At 38.8% G+C, this 16,677-nt stretch overlaps 1 protein-coding gene across 1 annotated transcript in view; it reads right to left on the bottom strand.

Annotated features, from left to right (window-relative positions):
* FASTKD1 (FAST kinase domains 1) overlaps positions 1-16,677 on the bottom strand; it is a 55,028-nt gene that overhangs the window by 13,412 nt on the left and 24,939 nt on the right. Inside the window, exons 8-9 of the mRNA XM_082689197.1 lie at positions 6,129-6,615; positions 4,326-4,440 (exon numbers count right to left, since the gene is read on the bottom strand). Coding sequence (XP_082545323.1) covers positions 4,326-4,440; positions 6,129-6,615 — 602 coding nt within the window. The remainder of the gene's footprint in view (positions 1-4,325; positions 4,441-6,128; positions 6,616-16,677) is intronic.

The following is a 16,677-nucleotide window of genomic DNA, read 5'->3' as shown; positions in this document are numbered from 1 at the left end:
AAAGCCCAGGGCCAGACAGCTTCCCAGGAGAATTCTACCACACATCTAAGGAAGAATTAATTCCTATTCTCCTGAAACTGTTCCAAAAAATAGAAATAGAAGGAAAACTTCCAAAGTCATTTTATGAGGCCAGTATCACCTTGATCCCAAAATCAGACAAGGATCCCATCGAAAAAGAGAACTACAGACCAATATCCTTGATGAACACAGATGCAAAAATTTTCACCAAAATACTGGCCAATAGGATCCAACAGTACATTAAAAAGATTATTCACCATGACCAAGTGGGATTTATTCCAGGGCTGCAAGGTTGGTTCAACATCTGCAAATCATCTGCAAATCAATCAATGTGATACAATACATTAACAAAAGAAAGAATAAGAACCATATGATACTCTTAATAGATGCTGAAAAAGCATTTGACAAAGTGCAGCATCCCTTCCTGATTAAAACTCTTCAAAGTGTAGGGATAGAGGGCACATACCTCAATATTATCAAAGCCATGAAAAACCCACTGCAAATATCATTCTCAACGGAGAAAAACTGAAAGCTTTTCCGCTAAGGTTAGAAACACGGCAGGGATGTCCGTTATCACCACTGCTGTTCAACATAGTACTAGAAGGCCTCGCCTTAGCAATCAGACAACAAAAAGAAATTAAAGGCATCCAAATTGGCAAAGAAGAAGTCAAACTATCACTCTTTGCAGATGATAGGATACTATATGTGGAAAACCCAAAAGGCTCCACTCCAAAACTGCTAGAACTTGTAAAGGAATTCAGTAAAGTGTCAGGATATGAAGTCAATGCACAGAAATCAGTTGCATTTCTTTACACTAACAACAAGACAGAAGAAAGAGAAATTAAGGAGTTAATCCCATTTAAAATTGCACCCAAAACCAAAAGATACCTAGGAATAAACCTAACCAAAGAGGCAAAGAATCTATACTCAGAAAACTATAAAGTACTCATGAAAGAAATCGAAGAAGACACAAAGAAATGGAAAAATGTTCCATGCTCCTGGATTAGAAGAACAAATATTGTGAAAATGTCTATGCTACCTAAAGCAATCTACACATTTAATGCAATCCCTATCAAAATCCCAATCATTTTTTTTTCAAAGAAATAGAACAAACAATCCTAAAATTTATATGGAACCAGAAAAGACCTCAAATAGCCAAAGGAATATTGAAAAAGAAAAGCCAAAGTTGGTGGCATCACAATTCCGGACTTCAAGCTCTATTACAAAGCTGTCATCATCAAGACAGCATGGTACTGGCACAAAAACAGACACATAGATCAGTGGAACAGAATAGAGAGCCCAGAAATAGACCCTCAACTCTATGGTCAACTAATTTTTAACAAAGCAGGAAAGAATGTCCATTGGAAAAAAGACAGCCTCTTCAACAAATGGTGCTGGGAAAATTGGACAGCCACATGCAGAAAAATGAAATTGGACTATTTCCTTACACCATACATGAAAATAGACTCAAAATGGATGAAGGACCTCAATGTGAGAAAGGAATCCATCAAAATCCTTGAGGAAAACACAGGCAGCAACCTCTTCGACCTCAACCGCAGCAACTTCTTCCTAGGAACTTCGCCAAAGACAACAGAAGCAAGGGCAAAAATGAACTATTGGGATTTCATCAAGATCAAAAGCTTTTGCACAGCAAAGGAAACAGTTAACAAAACCAAAAGACAACTGACAGAATGGGAGAAGATATTTGCAAATATCAGATAAAGGACTAATGTCCAAAATCTATAAAGAACTTAGCAAACTCAACACCCAAAGAACAAATAATCCAATCAAGAAATGGGCAGAGGACGTGAACAGACATTTCTGCAAAGAAGACATCCAGATGGTCAACAGACACATGAAAAAATGCTCCAAATCACTTGGCATCAGTGATATACAAATCAAAACCACAATGAGATACCACCTCACACCAGTCAGAATGGCTAAAATTAACAAGTCAAGAAATGACAGATGCTGGCGAGGATGCAGAGAAAGGGGAACCCTCCTATACTGTTGGTGGGAATGCAAGCTGGTGCAACCACTCTGGAAAACCGTGTGGACGTTCCTCAAAAACCTGAAGATAGAGCTACCCTATGACCCAGCGATTGCACTACTGGGTATATATCCTAAAGATACAAACATGGTGCTCCGAAGGGGCACGTGCATCCGAATTTTTATAGCAGCAATGTCCACAATAGCCAAACTATGGAAAGAACCTAGATGTACATCAACAGATGAATGGATAAAGAAGATATGGTATATATACACAATGGAATACTATGCAGCCATCAAAAGAAATGAAATCTTGCCATTTGTGACAAAGTGGATGGAACTAGAGGGTATTATGCTTAGCGAAATAAGTCAATCGGAGAAAGACAACTATCATATGATCTTCCTGATATGAAGAAGTGGAAATGCAATGTGGGGGGACTGGGGGTAGGAAAAGAAAAAATGAAAGAAGGTGGGATTGGGAGGGAGACAAACCATAAAAGACTCAATCTCAAAAAACAGACTGAGGGTTGCTGGTGGGAGTGGGGGACGGGACAGGGTGGTGGGGATATGGACATTGGGGAGGGCATGTGCTATGATGAGTGCTGTGAAATGTGTAAACCTGGAGAGTCACAGCCCCTGGGGATAAAAATACATTATAGGTTTATTTTTAAAAATAAATAAATTTAATTTAAAAAAATAGTGACCTGTCAAATCTAATAATTATTCAAAATAAAAATATTATGCCATTATTTAAAATTTTACTTATAAAGGTCTCCAAGCATTTTCCATTCTCTTAGTAAGTCTTTAAAAAAAATAATAAAGCTGTATTTCTCAAACTTTCTTCTCTTAAACTATTTATTTATTTTTTTAAAATTTTTTAGAGGATTTTATTTATTTATTTGACAGACAGAGACCACAAGCAGGCAGAGAGGCAGGCAGAGAGAGAAAGGAGGAAGCAGGCTCCTTGCTGAGCAGAGAGCCCGATGCGGGGCTTGATCCCAGGACCCTGGGATCATGCCCTGAGCTGAAGGCAGAGGCTTTAACCCACTGAGCCACCAAGGCGCCCCAAACTATTTATTTTTTTTTTTTTTTAAAGGATGTGCTTTCACTTCCTTCTGGCTATTGGCACAAGACTGAACAACCAGGAAAGCACAATAAGCTTCAGTTTAAAGTCTGCTCTTTCTACATAATTGTGTTACTTAAAAAGAGGTATATATGGGGGCGCCTAGGTGGTTCAGTGGGTTAAGGCCTCTGCCTTCGGCTCGGGTCATGATCCCAGGGTCCTGGGATCGAGTCCCACATCGGGCTCTCTGCTCAGCGGAAGCCTGCTTCCTCCTCTCTCTCTGTCTATTTGTGATCTCTGTCAAATAAATAAATAAAATCTTAAAAAAAAAAAAAAAGAGGTATATATGAACGCCAAACAGGACTACGCCCATTCATGACTAAATATAAACCTATCACAGCAACCCATTTTACTTGTCTATTCACAAAGTAGTATCAGACATGGCTGTCATATCACATTGCCAGTCAATGGCAGGGGAAAGGAATAAAAAAAAAAAATCTAGATTATAAGAGACTAAAGAGGTATCAACCTAATGCAATGAGTGGATGTTGGGCCCAAAATAACCACCCTAAGAGGTATTTTGAGACTAATAAGGGAGATTTAAACATGGACTGTATATTAGATATTAGGGACTATTAATTTTCTTAGGTGTCATAGTAGTGTTGTGGTGATAGAAGAGGTCATGATTCTTAGGAGACGTATGCCTGAGCAATTAGGGGTGAAAGGTCATGATGCCTTCAACTTACTGTGAAATGGTTCCAAAAAAATAAGAGAGCAAGAGAAACAAACAGTAAAGCAAATAATGGTAAAATGTTAACAATTACTAAATCTGCCCAGTGAGAATATAGGCACTCTTTGATTTTTTCCATTTCTTCTTTAAGCTTTATATTTTTCATAATAAAAATGGATAAATTGGGACGCCTGGGTGGCTCAGTCAGTTAAGCTGCTGCCTTCAGCTCAGGTCATGATCCCAGGGCCCTGGGATTAAGTCCGGCATCGGGCTTCTTGCTCAGCAGGGAGCCTGCTTCTCTCTCTGCTTCTGCCTGCCACTCTGTCTGCTTGTGTGCTCTCGCTCTCTCTCTCTCTCTGACAAATAAGTAAATAAGATCTTAAAAAAAAATGGATAACAAACTTTTTTTAGGTCTAGAACTCACAGCTATTATGGTTACCCCTTAAATGAGAAATATTTCTTACCACAGTGGCAATAGTATCCTCCAACATACTTACTCAATATATTATCAAACAATATACCTACTTAAGTAAGAATTCAGGTATTGAATGCAAATCCTGAAAAATTCATCATTTTGAGGTGGATCATAGTTCATGATGCTAAATGGAAGAATAATACCAAGGATCACAAAAGGGTGGATCTGTATAAACACAACAAAAAGTTATAGTTTAAACTTCAGTAAAATGAAACAAAAATTTAACCTAATTTTTATTGTGGGTAGAAATCGTTTTTTAACTTGCCTAGAGTAAAATGATAAATGCATCACTACTTACTACTTTTTCCGATTTTTATAATCTTCTTAGTATCACCAGTAGTTTCTAGTACCTCTAAGTTATCAGTGCAGAAAAAATTAATCAGATAATCTGCAAATTAATTTTGTTAGGTGTAAAATCCTGTTGCAGAATTCATTAGACATTAAAATGAACAGGAAACAGAATTCTGTGGTTATCAGTCCATTTTATAGACTCATCATATAATGTAATTAAGGAAGTTAGTTTATAATCATTTTTCTTTCATTCATTCATTTTTAAAATATCATTATTCACTCACTCAAATAAAACTTATTGACTGCCAGGTACTATGCTGAACAAATAAGACAGATTTTTATTTTATTTTGGGAGAAATACTGTCTCCTAAGTAAAAGCCTTATCCTGATATAGATTTTTTTAAGTGAGCTGCTTCTCACATAATCCAAAAGGCAACAATTTACAAATAAGTTCCAGAAATAAATTTGTAAGAAGACACACTGACAATTTAAGAATACGGAAGTCAGGGGCGCCTGGGTGGCTCAGTGGTTTGGGCTGCTGCCTTTGGCCCGGTTCATGATCTCAGGGTCCTGGGATGGAGCCCTGCATCAGGCTCCCTGCTCCGCAGGAAGCCTGCTTCCCTCTCTCTCTCTCTCTCTCTGCCTGCCTCTCTGCCTGCTTGTGATCTCTGTCTGTCAAATAAATAAATAAAATCTTAAAAAAAAAAAAAAAAGAATACGGAAGTCAGTGCACACCCTACATTTCCCTCATTCTTTTTTTTTTTTTTTTTAAGATTTTATTTATTTATTTGACAGAAATCACAAGTAGGCAGAGAGGCAGGCAGAGAGCGGGGAAACAGGCTCCCTGCTGGGCAGAGAGCCTGATTCAGAGCTAGATCCCAGGACCCTGGGATCATGGCCTAAGCTGAAGACAGAGGCTTTAACCCACTGAGCCACCCAGGTGCCCCTTCCCTCATTCTTCACACTTATCTCACACTTTTGAATGTAGTCATTCTTAAATAGTAAAAGTAACATCATAGGATTGTAGAAAATAAGAAAAAAGAAAACAAAATTCATTCTTCATTTTCTTAAAACAATTAGTATTGTTTTAAGCATTTCTTTCTAGACAATGAGTTTTGACTACAGTCTTTAAAATATTGTAGTGAACCAAAAGATGACTGCAATACTCCCCAGATCTACACTGGAGGAAAAAAACTTCAGAGGAGAAACAAACTGCTGAACCAGATACTAGAACTTAACTTTTAAAATTCAAATTCCAGGGGTGCCTGGGTAGCTCAGTCAGTTAAGTATCTGCCCTCAGCTCAGGTCATGCATGATCTCAGAGTCCTGGGATCCAGCCCAGTGTTGGGCTCCCTGCTCAGCAGAGAGTCTGCTAGTCCCTCTCCCTCTGCCCTTACCCCACCCATCACTGCTCCAGTTCGCATGCGCTCTCTCAAATAAACAAGATCTTTAAAAAAAAAAAAAAAAGCTAATAAAATTCCAATTCTAATTAAGTTCTCAAAGTACTTATGATAAACATTTATGCTTTTAGAAGTTGACAACTATTTAAAACTCATTATCACCTTTTCAATTTGCTGAACGACCACTGAGGCAATCCTATCCAGTAGCAAAGTACTAAGGTAGTTAGTTCTAGAAATAAAAGTTGCAATCTCTGCAACATTTTTGTAATTAATTTCATCCATCAAGCGCTGTAAAGTAGCAACTGTTTCTTCAAGAAGTGACTCGGCAAACCAGTCTCCTTTTAAAGATTTAAGTTCTTCCCATAATAGATTCAAATTGTTGAATTTTCGTAATCTCTGAAGACCATAGTGATCTAGTTTTTGAAGCAGTCTCAGTTGTTTCCCAGTGGTATTATCCAGGTATTTGCGATCATAATGAATCCATCTTAAAACAGATGTAGCTAAACCATTCAGGTCATTTAGGTCACAATGCGGTACAACAGCTTCAATTCGAGACATTTCCACTTCATCTAGGTGAGGAGATGGAAGAATGGAAAGAGTATAGACCAGGATGGAAATCTCACTAGGTATAAAACTAATTTTCAAATAACTATAAAGGAAAAAGAAGAAAATGAAAAGAACAAAATTAATAAATTGGCAATAAAAAATGAAAATTATTTAAAGTCTGAGTACATTATTATTATTATTATTTATTATTATTATTATTAACAGGTGTGATAGGTTTAAAATACAAGTTAATTTAAGAAGAACCGGTTAGATAAATGTAATGACAGGTCCACAAAGGACTACCACAATAAGTCTTAAGATTTTCTAAAGCACATCTCAAATCTTTTACTCAAAAATGAAACCATAGTCACCAGCATACCGAAGATCAGGGTCAAAACAATATTTCTAATGCTGTTGCTAGAGACAAATTTGGGGCTAAATGTTTGATATGACCTGTTAGGAGCTGGTATGACTTGCCATACACTGATCACTCAGTAACACTGGTTCCCTTCTCAGGCCTCTTTTCCCAAATTCCCATGGTAACAGTCCCACCCCCAAAGTAAGAGACCAGCCACCAGGGCAGCAGATGTTAAATTATAAATTTAAAACTGGAGTTTTTTTGTTGTTTTTTTTTTTAAGATTTTATTTATTTGACAGAGAGACATCACAAGTAGGCAGAGAGGCAGGCAGAGAGAGAGAGGAGGAAGCAGGCTCCCTGCTGAGCAGAGAGCCCGATGCAGGACTCGATCCCAGGACCCTGAGATCATGACCTGAGCCGAAGGCAGTGGCTTAACCCACTGAGCCACCCAGGCACCCTAAAACTGGAGTTTTTAAAGACTCTTGGGGGGCGCCTGGGTGGCTCAGTGGGTTAAAGTCTCTGACTTTGGCTCAGGTTGTGATCTCGGGGTCCTGGGATCGAGCCCCGCATTGGGCTCTCTGCTAAATGCGGGGCTCGATCCCAGGACCGAGGCCCCCCCCCCCACCGAGCTGGTGAGCCAGCTTCCTCCTCTCTCCCTGCCTCTCTGCCAACTTGTGATCTCTGTCAAATAAATAAATAAAATCCTTAAAAAAAAAAAAGACTCTTTTGACTTAGAAGTACTAGAAGAAAAAATCATGTAAATTAAAGTTGTTGAGTTACTTTTTAAAATATTAAATTAGCGTATTAAAAAAATCATAGTAGCAATGCTAGCAAGGGTCCATCGACACAGGCATTCTCCTTCACTTACTAAACTGAAAAGTAATTACGTTATTTGACATGGTCAATCCCTGTCTAGGAAACTAGCCTAAGAAAGTAATCTTTTTTTTTTTTTTTAAAGATTTTATTTATTTATTTGTCATAGAGAGAGAAGCGAGAGCAAGCACAGGCAGACAGAGTGGCAGGCAGAGGCAGAGGGATAAGCAGGCTCCCCGCCAAGCAAGGAGCCCGTTGTGGGACTCGATCCCAGGACGCTGGGATCATGACCTGAGCCGAAGGCAGCCGCTTAACAAACTGAGCCACCCAGGCGTCCCAACCTAAGAAAGTAATCTAAAGGGTGCCTGGGTGGCTCAGTTGGTTAAGCACCTGCCTTTGTCATGATCCCAGGGTCCTGGGACAGAGTCCCACATCGGGTTCCCTGCTCTGTCTGCCTTTGCCATTCTCTCTCATGAATAAATAAGTAAAATATTTTCCTAAAAAGAGAAAAGAATCTAAAATATGAGCAAATGGCAACTACACTTCAATTAAAAAAATTTTTTTAAATACACAGAATTACAAATAGATAAAATGCTAGCAAAGATTTGTGTTACGTTATCATATTTTTACATGGCTAAAATTTGAAAATTGAATGTTCAATGAGAGAACACTTAAATTATGGTACGGTCATATGATGGGTAATTTCCAGTCATTAAAAAGATACACAAATAGTTCTAAATGATGTGAGAAAATGCTAAGTGGGTAAGGTTAAGTGGGGGGGAAAAAGTACAAAACTGTATTCTCAACTAGAAAGGAAAAAAATTTTACACACATGTTAAGTACGTATCACAAGTAAATAAACAAAATTGTCATCAGTGGATGAATGAGTTTAGGAATGATCTTTGTTTTCCTTTTTATACTTTTTTCTATTTCCCAAAATTTTCAAAATGGTTTTTTGAAATATAATTTTATTTTTTCAGTGTTCTTAGATTCATTGTTTATGCACCATACCCAGTGCTCCATGAGATACGTGTCCTACTTAAGGCCCACCACCAGGCTCACTCTTTCCACCCCCCACCACCCTCCACAACCCTCAGTTTGTTTCTCAGAGTCCACAGTCTCTCATGCTTTGTCTCCCCCTCCGATTTACCCCAACTCACTTTTCCTTTCCTTCTCTTAATGTCCTCCATATTATTCCTTATGCTCCTTAAGTGAAACCATATGATAATGAACTTTCTCTTATTTCACTCAGCATAATCTCTTCCAGTCCAATCCAAGTTGATACAAAAGTTGGGTATTCATCCTGATGGCTGCGTAATACTCCTGTGTGTGTGTGTGTGTGTGTGTGTGTGTGTGTGCGTGTCTGTACACCATATCTGCTTTATCCATTTGTCTGTTGAAGGGCATCTTGGCTCTTTCCACAGTTTGGCGATTGTGGCCACTACTGCTATGAACATTGGGGTACAGGTGGCCCTTCTTTTCACTATATCTGTATCTTTGGGGTAAATACCCAGTAGTGCAATTGCAGAATCATAGGGTAGCTCTATTTTTAATTTTTTGAGTAATCTCCACACTGTTTTCCATAGTGGCTGCACCAACTTCATTCCCACCAACAATGTAAGAGTGTTCCCCTTTCTCCACATCCTCTCCAATACTTGTTGTTTCCTGTCCTGTTAATTTTGGCCATTGTAACTGGGATAAGGTGGTATCTCAATGTGGTTTTGTTTTTTTGTGTTTTTTTTAAAGATTTTATTTATTCACCTGATAGAGATCACAAGCAGATGGAGAAGCAGGCAGAGAGAGAGAGAGGGAAGCAGTCTCCCTGCTGAGCAGAGAGCCCGATGCGGGACTTGATCCCAGGACCCCGAGATCATGACCCGAGTCGAAGGCAGCGGCCCAATCCACTGAGCCACCCAGGCGCCCTCAATGTGGTTTTGATTTGAATTTCCTTGATGGCTAATGATGAACATTTCTTCAAGTGTCTATTAGCTATTTGTATGTCTTCTTTGGAGAATTGTCTGTTCATGTCTTCTGCCCATTTTTTTGACGTGATTATCTGTTTTTTGAGTGTTGAGTTTGAGGAGTTCTTTATAGATCTTGGATATCAGCCCTTTGTCTGTAGTGTCATTTGTGAATATCTTCTCCCATTCCATGGGTTACCTCTTTGTTCTGTTGACTGTTTCCTCTACCATGCAGAAGCTTTTTATCTTGAGGGAGTCTTAAAAGTTCATTTTCGCTTTTGTTTCCTGTGCCTTTGGAGACATGTCTTGAAAAAAGTTGCTGTGGCTAATGTTGAAGAAGTTACTGCCTATGTTCTCCTCTAGGATTTTGATAGATTCCTGCCTCAGGTTGAGGTCTTTTATCCATTTCAAGTTTATCTTTGTGTATGGTGTAAAAAGAATGGTTGAGTTTCATTCTTCCATACATAGCTGTCCAATTTTCCCAGCACCATTTATTGAAGAGACCATCCATTTTCCACTGTAAATTTTTTCCTGCTTTGTTGAAGATTATTTGACCAGAGAGTTGAGGGCCCATATCTTGGACTCTCTACTCTGTTCCACTGGTCTGTGTGTCTACTTTTGTGTCAATACCATGCTGTCTTGGTCATCACAGCCTTTGTAGTAAAGCATGAAATCAGCCGATGTGATGCCCCCAGCTTTGTTTTTCTTTTTCAACATTTCCTTGGCAATTCGGGGTCTTTTCTGGTTCCATACAAATTTTAGGATTGTTTGTTCCAGCACTCTGAAAAAGGCCAGTGGAATTTTGATCGGGATGGCATTGAAAGTATAGATTGCTCTGCGCAGTATAGACATTTTAACAATGTTTATTCTTCCAGTTCATGAGCATGGAATGCTCTTCCATGTTTTTGTGTCTTCTTCAATTTCTTTCATGAGTGTTCTGTAGTTCCTCGAGTACAGATCTTTTACCTTTTTGGTTAGGTTTATTCCCAGGTATCTTATGGTTCTTGGTGTTATGATAAATGAAATCGATTCTCTAATTTCCCTTTCTATATTTTCATTGTTAGTGTATAAGAAAGCAATTGATTTCTGCACATTGATTTTATATCCTTCCACATTACTGAATTGCTGTATGAGTTCTAGTAGTTTGGGGGTGGAGTCTTTTGGACTTTCCATATAAAGTATCATGTCATCTGCAAAGAGAGTTTGACTTCTTTTTTGCCAGTTTAAATACCTTTTTTGTTGTTGTTGTTGTCTGATTGCTGACTAGGACTTTTAGTACTATGTTGAACAACAGTGGCAAGAGTGGGCATCCTTGTGGTGTTCCTGATCTCAATGGGAAGGCTGTCAGTTTTTCCCCATTGAAAATTATATTCGCTGTGGGTTTTTCATAGATTTTATGAAGTTGAGAAACGTTCCCTCTATCCCTATACTTTGAAGAGCTTTAATCAGGAATGAATGCTGTATTTGGTCAAACACTTTTTCTGCGTCAATTGAGAGGACCATATAGTTCTTGTCTCTTCTATTACTGATTTGTTCTATCACATTGATTGATTGGCAAATGTTAAACCACCCTTGAATCCCAGGGATAAATCCCACCTGGTCATAATGGATAATCTTTTTAATGTACTGTTGGATCCCATTAGCTAGGATCTTGTTGAGAATCTTGGCATCCATATTCAAAAGTGATATTGGTCTGAAATTCTCCTTTTTGATGGGATCTTTGCCTGGTTTGGGAATCAGGGTAATGCTGGCTTCATAGGAAGAGTCTGGAAATTTTCCTTCTGTTTCTATTTTTTGAAACAGCTTCAGGATAATAGGTATTATTTCTTCTTTGAATGTTTGGTAGAATTCCTCAGGGAATCCGTCAGGTTCTGGACTCTTATTTTTTCCGAGTTTTTTGATCACTGCTTCAATCTCCTTACTAGATATGGGTCTATTCAGGTTGTCTATTTCTTCCTGTTTCAGTCTTGGAAGTTTATAGGTTTCCAGGAATGCATCCACTTCTTCTACGCTGCTTAACTTATTGGCATATAACTGCTGATAATAATTTCTGATGATCGTTTCTATTTCTTTTTCAATTTTTTTGAGTGAGGCTTGGATGGTTATGTATTTCCCTCTTAGGACCGTCTTTGCAGTAACCCATAGGTTTTAGACTGATGTGTCTTCATTCTCATTGGTTTCCATGAATTGTTTAAGTTCTTCTTTGATTTTCTGGTTGATCTAAACATTCTTAAGCAGGATGGTCTTTAGCTTCCAAGTGTTTGAATTCCTTTCAAACTTTTCCTTGTTGTTGAGTTCCAGTTTTAAAGCATTGTGGTCTGAGAATATGCAAAGAATAACCTAAATCTTTTGGTATTGGTTGAGCCTCGATTTGTGACCAAGTATGTGGTCTATTTAGGAGAAAGTTCCATGTGTGCTGAAGAAGAGTGAGTATTGTTTTAAGCTGAATGTTCTATATATATCTATGACCCATCTGGTCAAATATGTCATTCAAAGCTCTTGTTTCTTTTTTTTTTTTTTTCTCTTTTTTTAAAGATTTTATTTACTTATTTGACAGAGAGAGTTCAGAAGCAGGCAGAGAGGCAGGCAGAGAGAGAGAGAGAAGGAAGCAGGCTCCCTGCCGAGCAGAGAACCCGATGTGGGGCTTGATCCCAGGACCCTGGGATCACGACCCAAGCCAAAGGCAGCGGCTTAACCCACTGAGCCCACCCAGGCACCCCCAAAACTCTTGTTTCTTTATTGGTTTTCTGCTTAGATTATCTGTCTATTGCTGAGAGTGGTGTGTTATGATCCCCTATAATTAATGTTTTCATATCAATATGACTCTTTATTTTGGTTAACGGTTGGCTTATGTAGTTGGCTGCTCCCATGCTGGGGACATAAATATTTACAACTGTTAGATCTTCTTGGTGGATAGATTCTTTAAGAATGATATAGTCTTCTTCTGTATCTCTGACTACAGTCTTTAGCTTAAAATCTAATTTATCTGATACAAGAATCACTACTCCAGCTTTCTTTTGAGGCCTGTTGGCATGAAAGATGGTTCTCCATCCTTTCACTTTCAATATCTTTAGGTCCAAAGTGTATCTCTTGTAGACAGCATATGGACGGATACTGTTGTTTTATCCAGTCTGCAACCCTGTACCACTTTATGGGAACATTTACGCCATTCACGTGATTATTGAAAGATAACTTTTTATTGACATCATGTTGCCTGTGAAGTCCTTGTTTCTACAGAATGTCTCTGCAAATTTCTGCTCTATGTTACTCCTGGGTTCTTTCTTCTTTTATAACCCCCTCCCTTAATATTTCTTGTAGTGCGGGCTTGGTGGTCACATAATTTTTTAAGCCTTGCTGGTCTTGGAAGCTCTTTATCTCTGCATCCATTCTGAATGTCAGACTTGCTGGATCAAGTATTCTCGGCTGCATGTTCTTCTCATTTAGTGCCCTCAATACGACTTGCCAGCCCTTTCTGGCTTCCCAGGTTTCTGTGGATACGTCTGACGTATTCTGATGGTCCTTCCTCTGTATGAAAGGAATCTTTTCCCCTTAGCTGCCCTTAAGACATCCTCTCCAAATTTATGACTCATGAATTTCACAATTATTGCCTAGAGGTCTTTCTAAACTCGTTGATCTTGGAGGGAGTATCCTCTCTGCCTCTGGGACATAAACACTTGTTCCATTCCCCAGATTAGGGAAATTTTCATCCAGTATTTGTTCAATTATATCTTCTAGTCTTCTCTCTCCACTCCCTCAGGGATCCCAATAATTCTGACATTAGAACGTTTCATGGTGTCATTTATTTCCCTAATTCTGTTTTCATGGCTTTTAAGCTGTTTGTCCCAGGCCTTCTCCTGATCCTTCTTTTCTATCAGTTTGTCTTCTAGATCACTAATTTGATCTTCTGCCTCACTTATCCTGGCTGTTAGAGTATTTAGATTAGATTAGATCTCGTTGACAGCATTTTTAAGTTCTGTCAGATTAGCTCTTACTTCCACCCTTACAGATTCTATGTTGCCAGTAATGGCCTTCTCCAAACTAGCCATTGCCTGGATGATTGTTACCCTGACTTCCATTTCCAACATGTTGTTTTATGTTCATATCCAGTAGTTCTGTGGCAGAGGTCAGAGTCTCTGAATTTTCCCTCTGTTGGGTGTTCCTCCTCCTAGTCATTTTGGTGAGAGGTGGTTGAGGGGATGTATAGCTGAATATATCAACCACGATCCAGTCAAGGTGCACCTGGCACACAAGGGCTGTTTTGCTTCTTCAGAGGTCATGCCATTACCGCCACACATTACACATCCATGACCCTGTGGCAGCTGAACACCCTGATCTTCAGGCACAACCCAGGCAAGGACGGCCAGCATAGAATGTTCAGCATAAGATGTTTAGACTTGGAGCTGCTCCATCACATGAATAGGGTACAAAATAACAGCTGCAGCACAGGTGGTTGGGTCAGGACAGCCAGGTAGTCAACAGCAGTGCCCTCCAAGTTGGGGCTTGCTCATTCCTCGGTATAGGGTGCTGTTCAGATTTGCCAATCACAGTTTTAGTTCTGACATGTAAAGAGCTTGGAAATCACCACCACGCAATATAGACATCTTGCTGCAAAGGTTGGCAAGCTTAGCAGAAGGCATGACACACAGGGCAAATGATATGTCAGAGATCCAAAAATAGCTGTTTGTGAATTTCAGAGAAGATCTTTGAAGTATTATGACTGCTGCAATGAGCTATTCAAACGTGTTCATAAAGAGGGACCAAAATGGTAAGCCATCTCGAACTCTGAAGAAAATAGACTAATATAATCTGATGCTCTCTTGCAAACCACGGATCTCTTGAGCATCTTTAGAGTACATTAAAATGTAGCTTATGACTTTCTTTGTTCAAATTATTGATGATCGCAGCTGCCCAGTGTCTGCTGGGGGAGACAGTGCAGGGCTGTGAAAATACACCCGCAAAGGCGGCAGTGGTGGAATGCCCAGGCTCCATGTATAAGTGCTACAAAATGATTTTTATATGGTATTTGGCCCACTGCCTGGCACAAAGTAGGTACCCAATTAGTACTAAATGAATATTTTATCCTTATAACCAAGAAAAAAAAATACATATATATATATATATACATATATGTATATATATACGTGTGTGTGTGTGTGTGTGTGTGTGTGTATAAAGAAAAGGACCCAGGGCGCCTGGGTGGCTCAGTGGGTTAAGCCGCTGCCTTCGGCTCAGGTCATGATCTCAGGGTCCTGGGATCGAGTCCCACATCGGGCTCTCTGCTCAGCAGGGAGCCTGCTTCCTCCTCTCTCTCTCTGCCTGCTTGTGATCTCTCTCTCTGTCGAATAAATAAATAAAATCTTTAAAGAAAAAGAAAAGGACCCAGAAGCTTTATCTGTTTGCAGAATTGACCTAAAGGGTAGAACTCTCAATATGTATCAACCTTGTGGTATCTGTCTAAAAATACACCCCCAACAGATACATTCTCTCCAACCTCCCCTTGATGTTTTTCCTGGAAACACTTCCTCAAATTCCAAAACTTACATGTGCATGCATGTTTATTTATAATACTACCACACACCCACCAGCATAACTAAAAATAGAAAATAAAAATATGGCAAGTGTTGGCAGGAATGTCAAGCAACAGGAATGCTCAGCTCACATTCTGCTGGTGGGAATATAAACTTGCACAGCCACTCTAGAAAACCATTTACCAGATCTACTGAGGATGAATGTATGTAAAACCTACAAACCCACAATTATACTCCCTGGTAAATATCTACAGAAATGCATACATATATTTACTAAAAGATATGTAAGAGGATATTCATAATAACCAAAAACTGGAAATAAATAAAATATTCATCAATAGTAAAATGGATTTATAGTAAAATATTGTTGTTATATCCTTACAAAGAAAATACAACATAGCAAAAACATGGGTAAATCTCATAAACATAATTATTGAGCAAAAGAAGAGAGACACACCAGACACACAAACTAATAATCCACACAGTTGGAACTAGGGGTAGTAGCTAACCCGGGGGATGAGAGAAGCAGAGTAATGAGGAGGAGAAAGGTGTACTGTATGTAGATTACATTTCAATATGGTCTTTAAAAAAAGGCCACATTATTCTAGTAAATGAATTCCCTGTGTTCCCTGAGTGGTTTCAGGAGCTATTTATAGGAATAGTTATGTGAAGAGTTTAATTAGACTGTGTTCCCCCTAAAAGTCTACTTGATACTGCCTGCACTGAAATAGGAGAAAGTGAGTACCTATGATTTCCATGCAAAATCCCCCAACTAACTTTTTGATATTTTAAACCCCAGAGATGTATAAGGGCCCTCACTAACTCAGAATTTCTAGATTTTAACATTATCATATTGTTTTAAGTCATTTTACAAAGGAAATAAAACATCACGGGTAAATTAGAATTTCCTTTGACATACCCACTTCTGCTCTTATTTTTCTGTTAGCATACCTATAGGCAAACAATACTGTGTAATTTCAAATTTTTAAATAACATTGTGTAGACCAAAGAAACCATGTCCTTGGGCCAGTTTGATACTTAATATAGAACATAAAATTCTTCATCCTTGGAAAACTGAGTAACTACCCTGTTAAAATATGAATGTTATAGTCATGGAGAAACATAAAATGTTAAATTATAAACATAAAAATACTTTTTCAGTAACACTGCTCTTAAATATCTTATTTTTTAAAATTACAAATCAGGGACGCCTGGGTGGCTCAGTTGGTTAAGCAGCTGCCTTCGGCTCAGGTCATGATCCCAGCATCTTGGGATCAAGTCCCACATCGGGCTCCTTGCTCGGCAAGGAGCCTGCTTCTCCCTCTGCCTCTGCCTGCCATTCTGTCTGCCTGTGTTCGCTCTCTCCCCATCTCTCTCTCTGACATAAAAAAAAAAAAAAAAAAAAAAAAAAAAAAAATTACAAATCAAAAGATTTAATATGCTTTAAAACAATTAACATGCCTTAAAACAGGCAAGTAAGCAGACTGAAGGCCCCTAAATATGAG

The sequence above is a fragment of the Mustela nivalis genome (genome assembly GCF_964662115.1).
Source record: "Mustela nivalis genome assembly, chromosome: 11".
Taxonomy (NCBI): domain Eukaryota; kingdom Metazoa; phylum Chordata; class Mammalia; order Carnivora; family Mustelidae; genus Mustela; species Mustela nivalis.
This window is presented reverse-complemented; position numbering and strand designations above follow the sequence as displayed.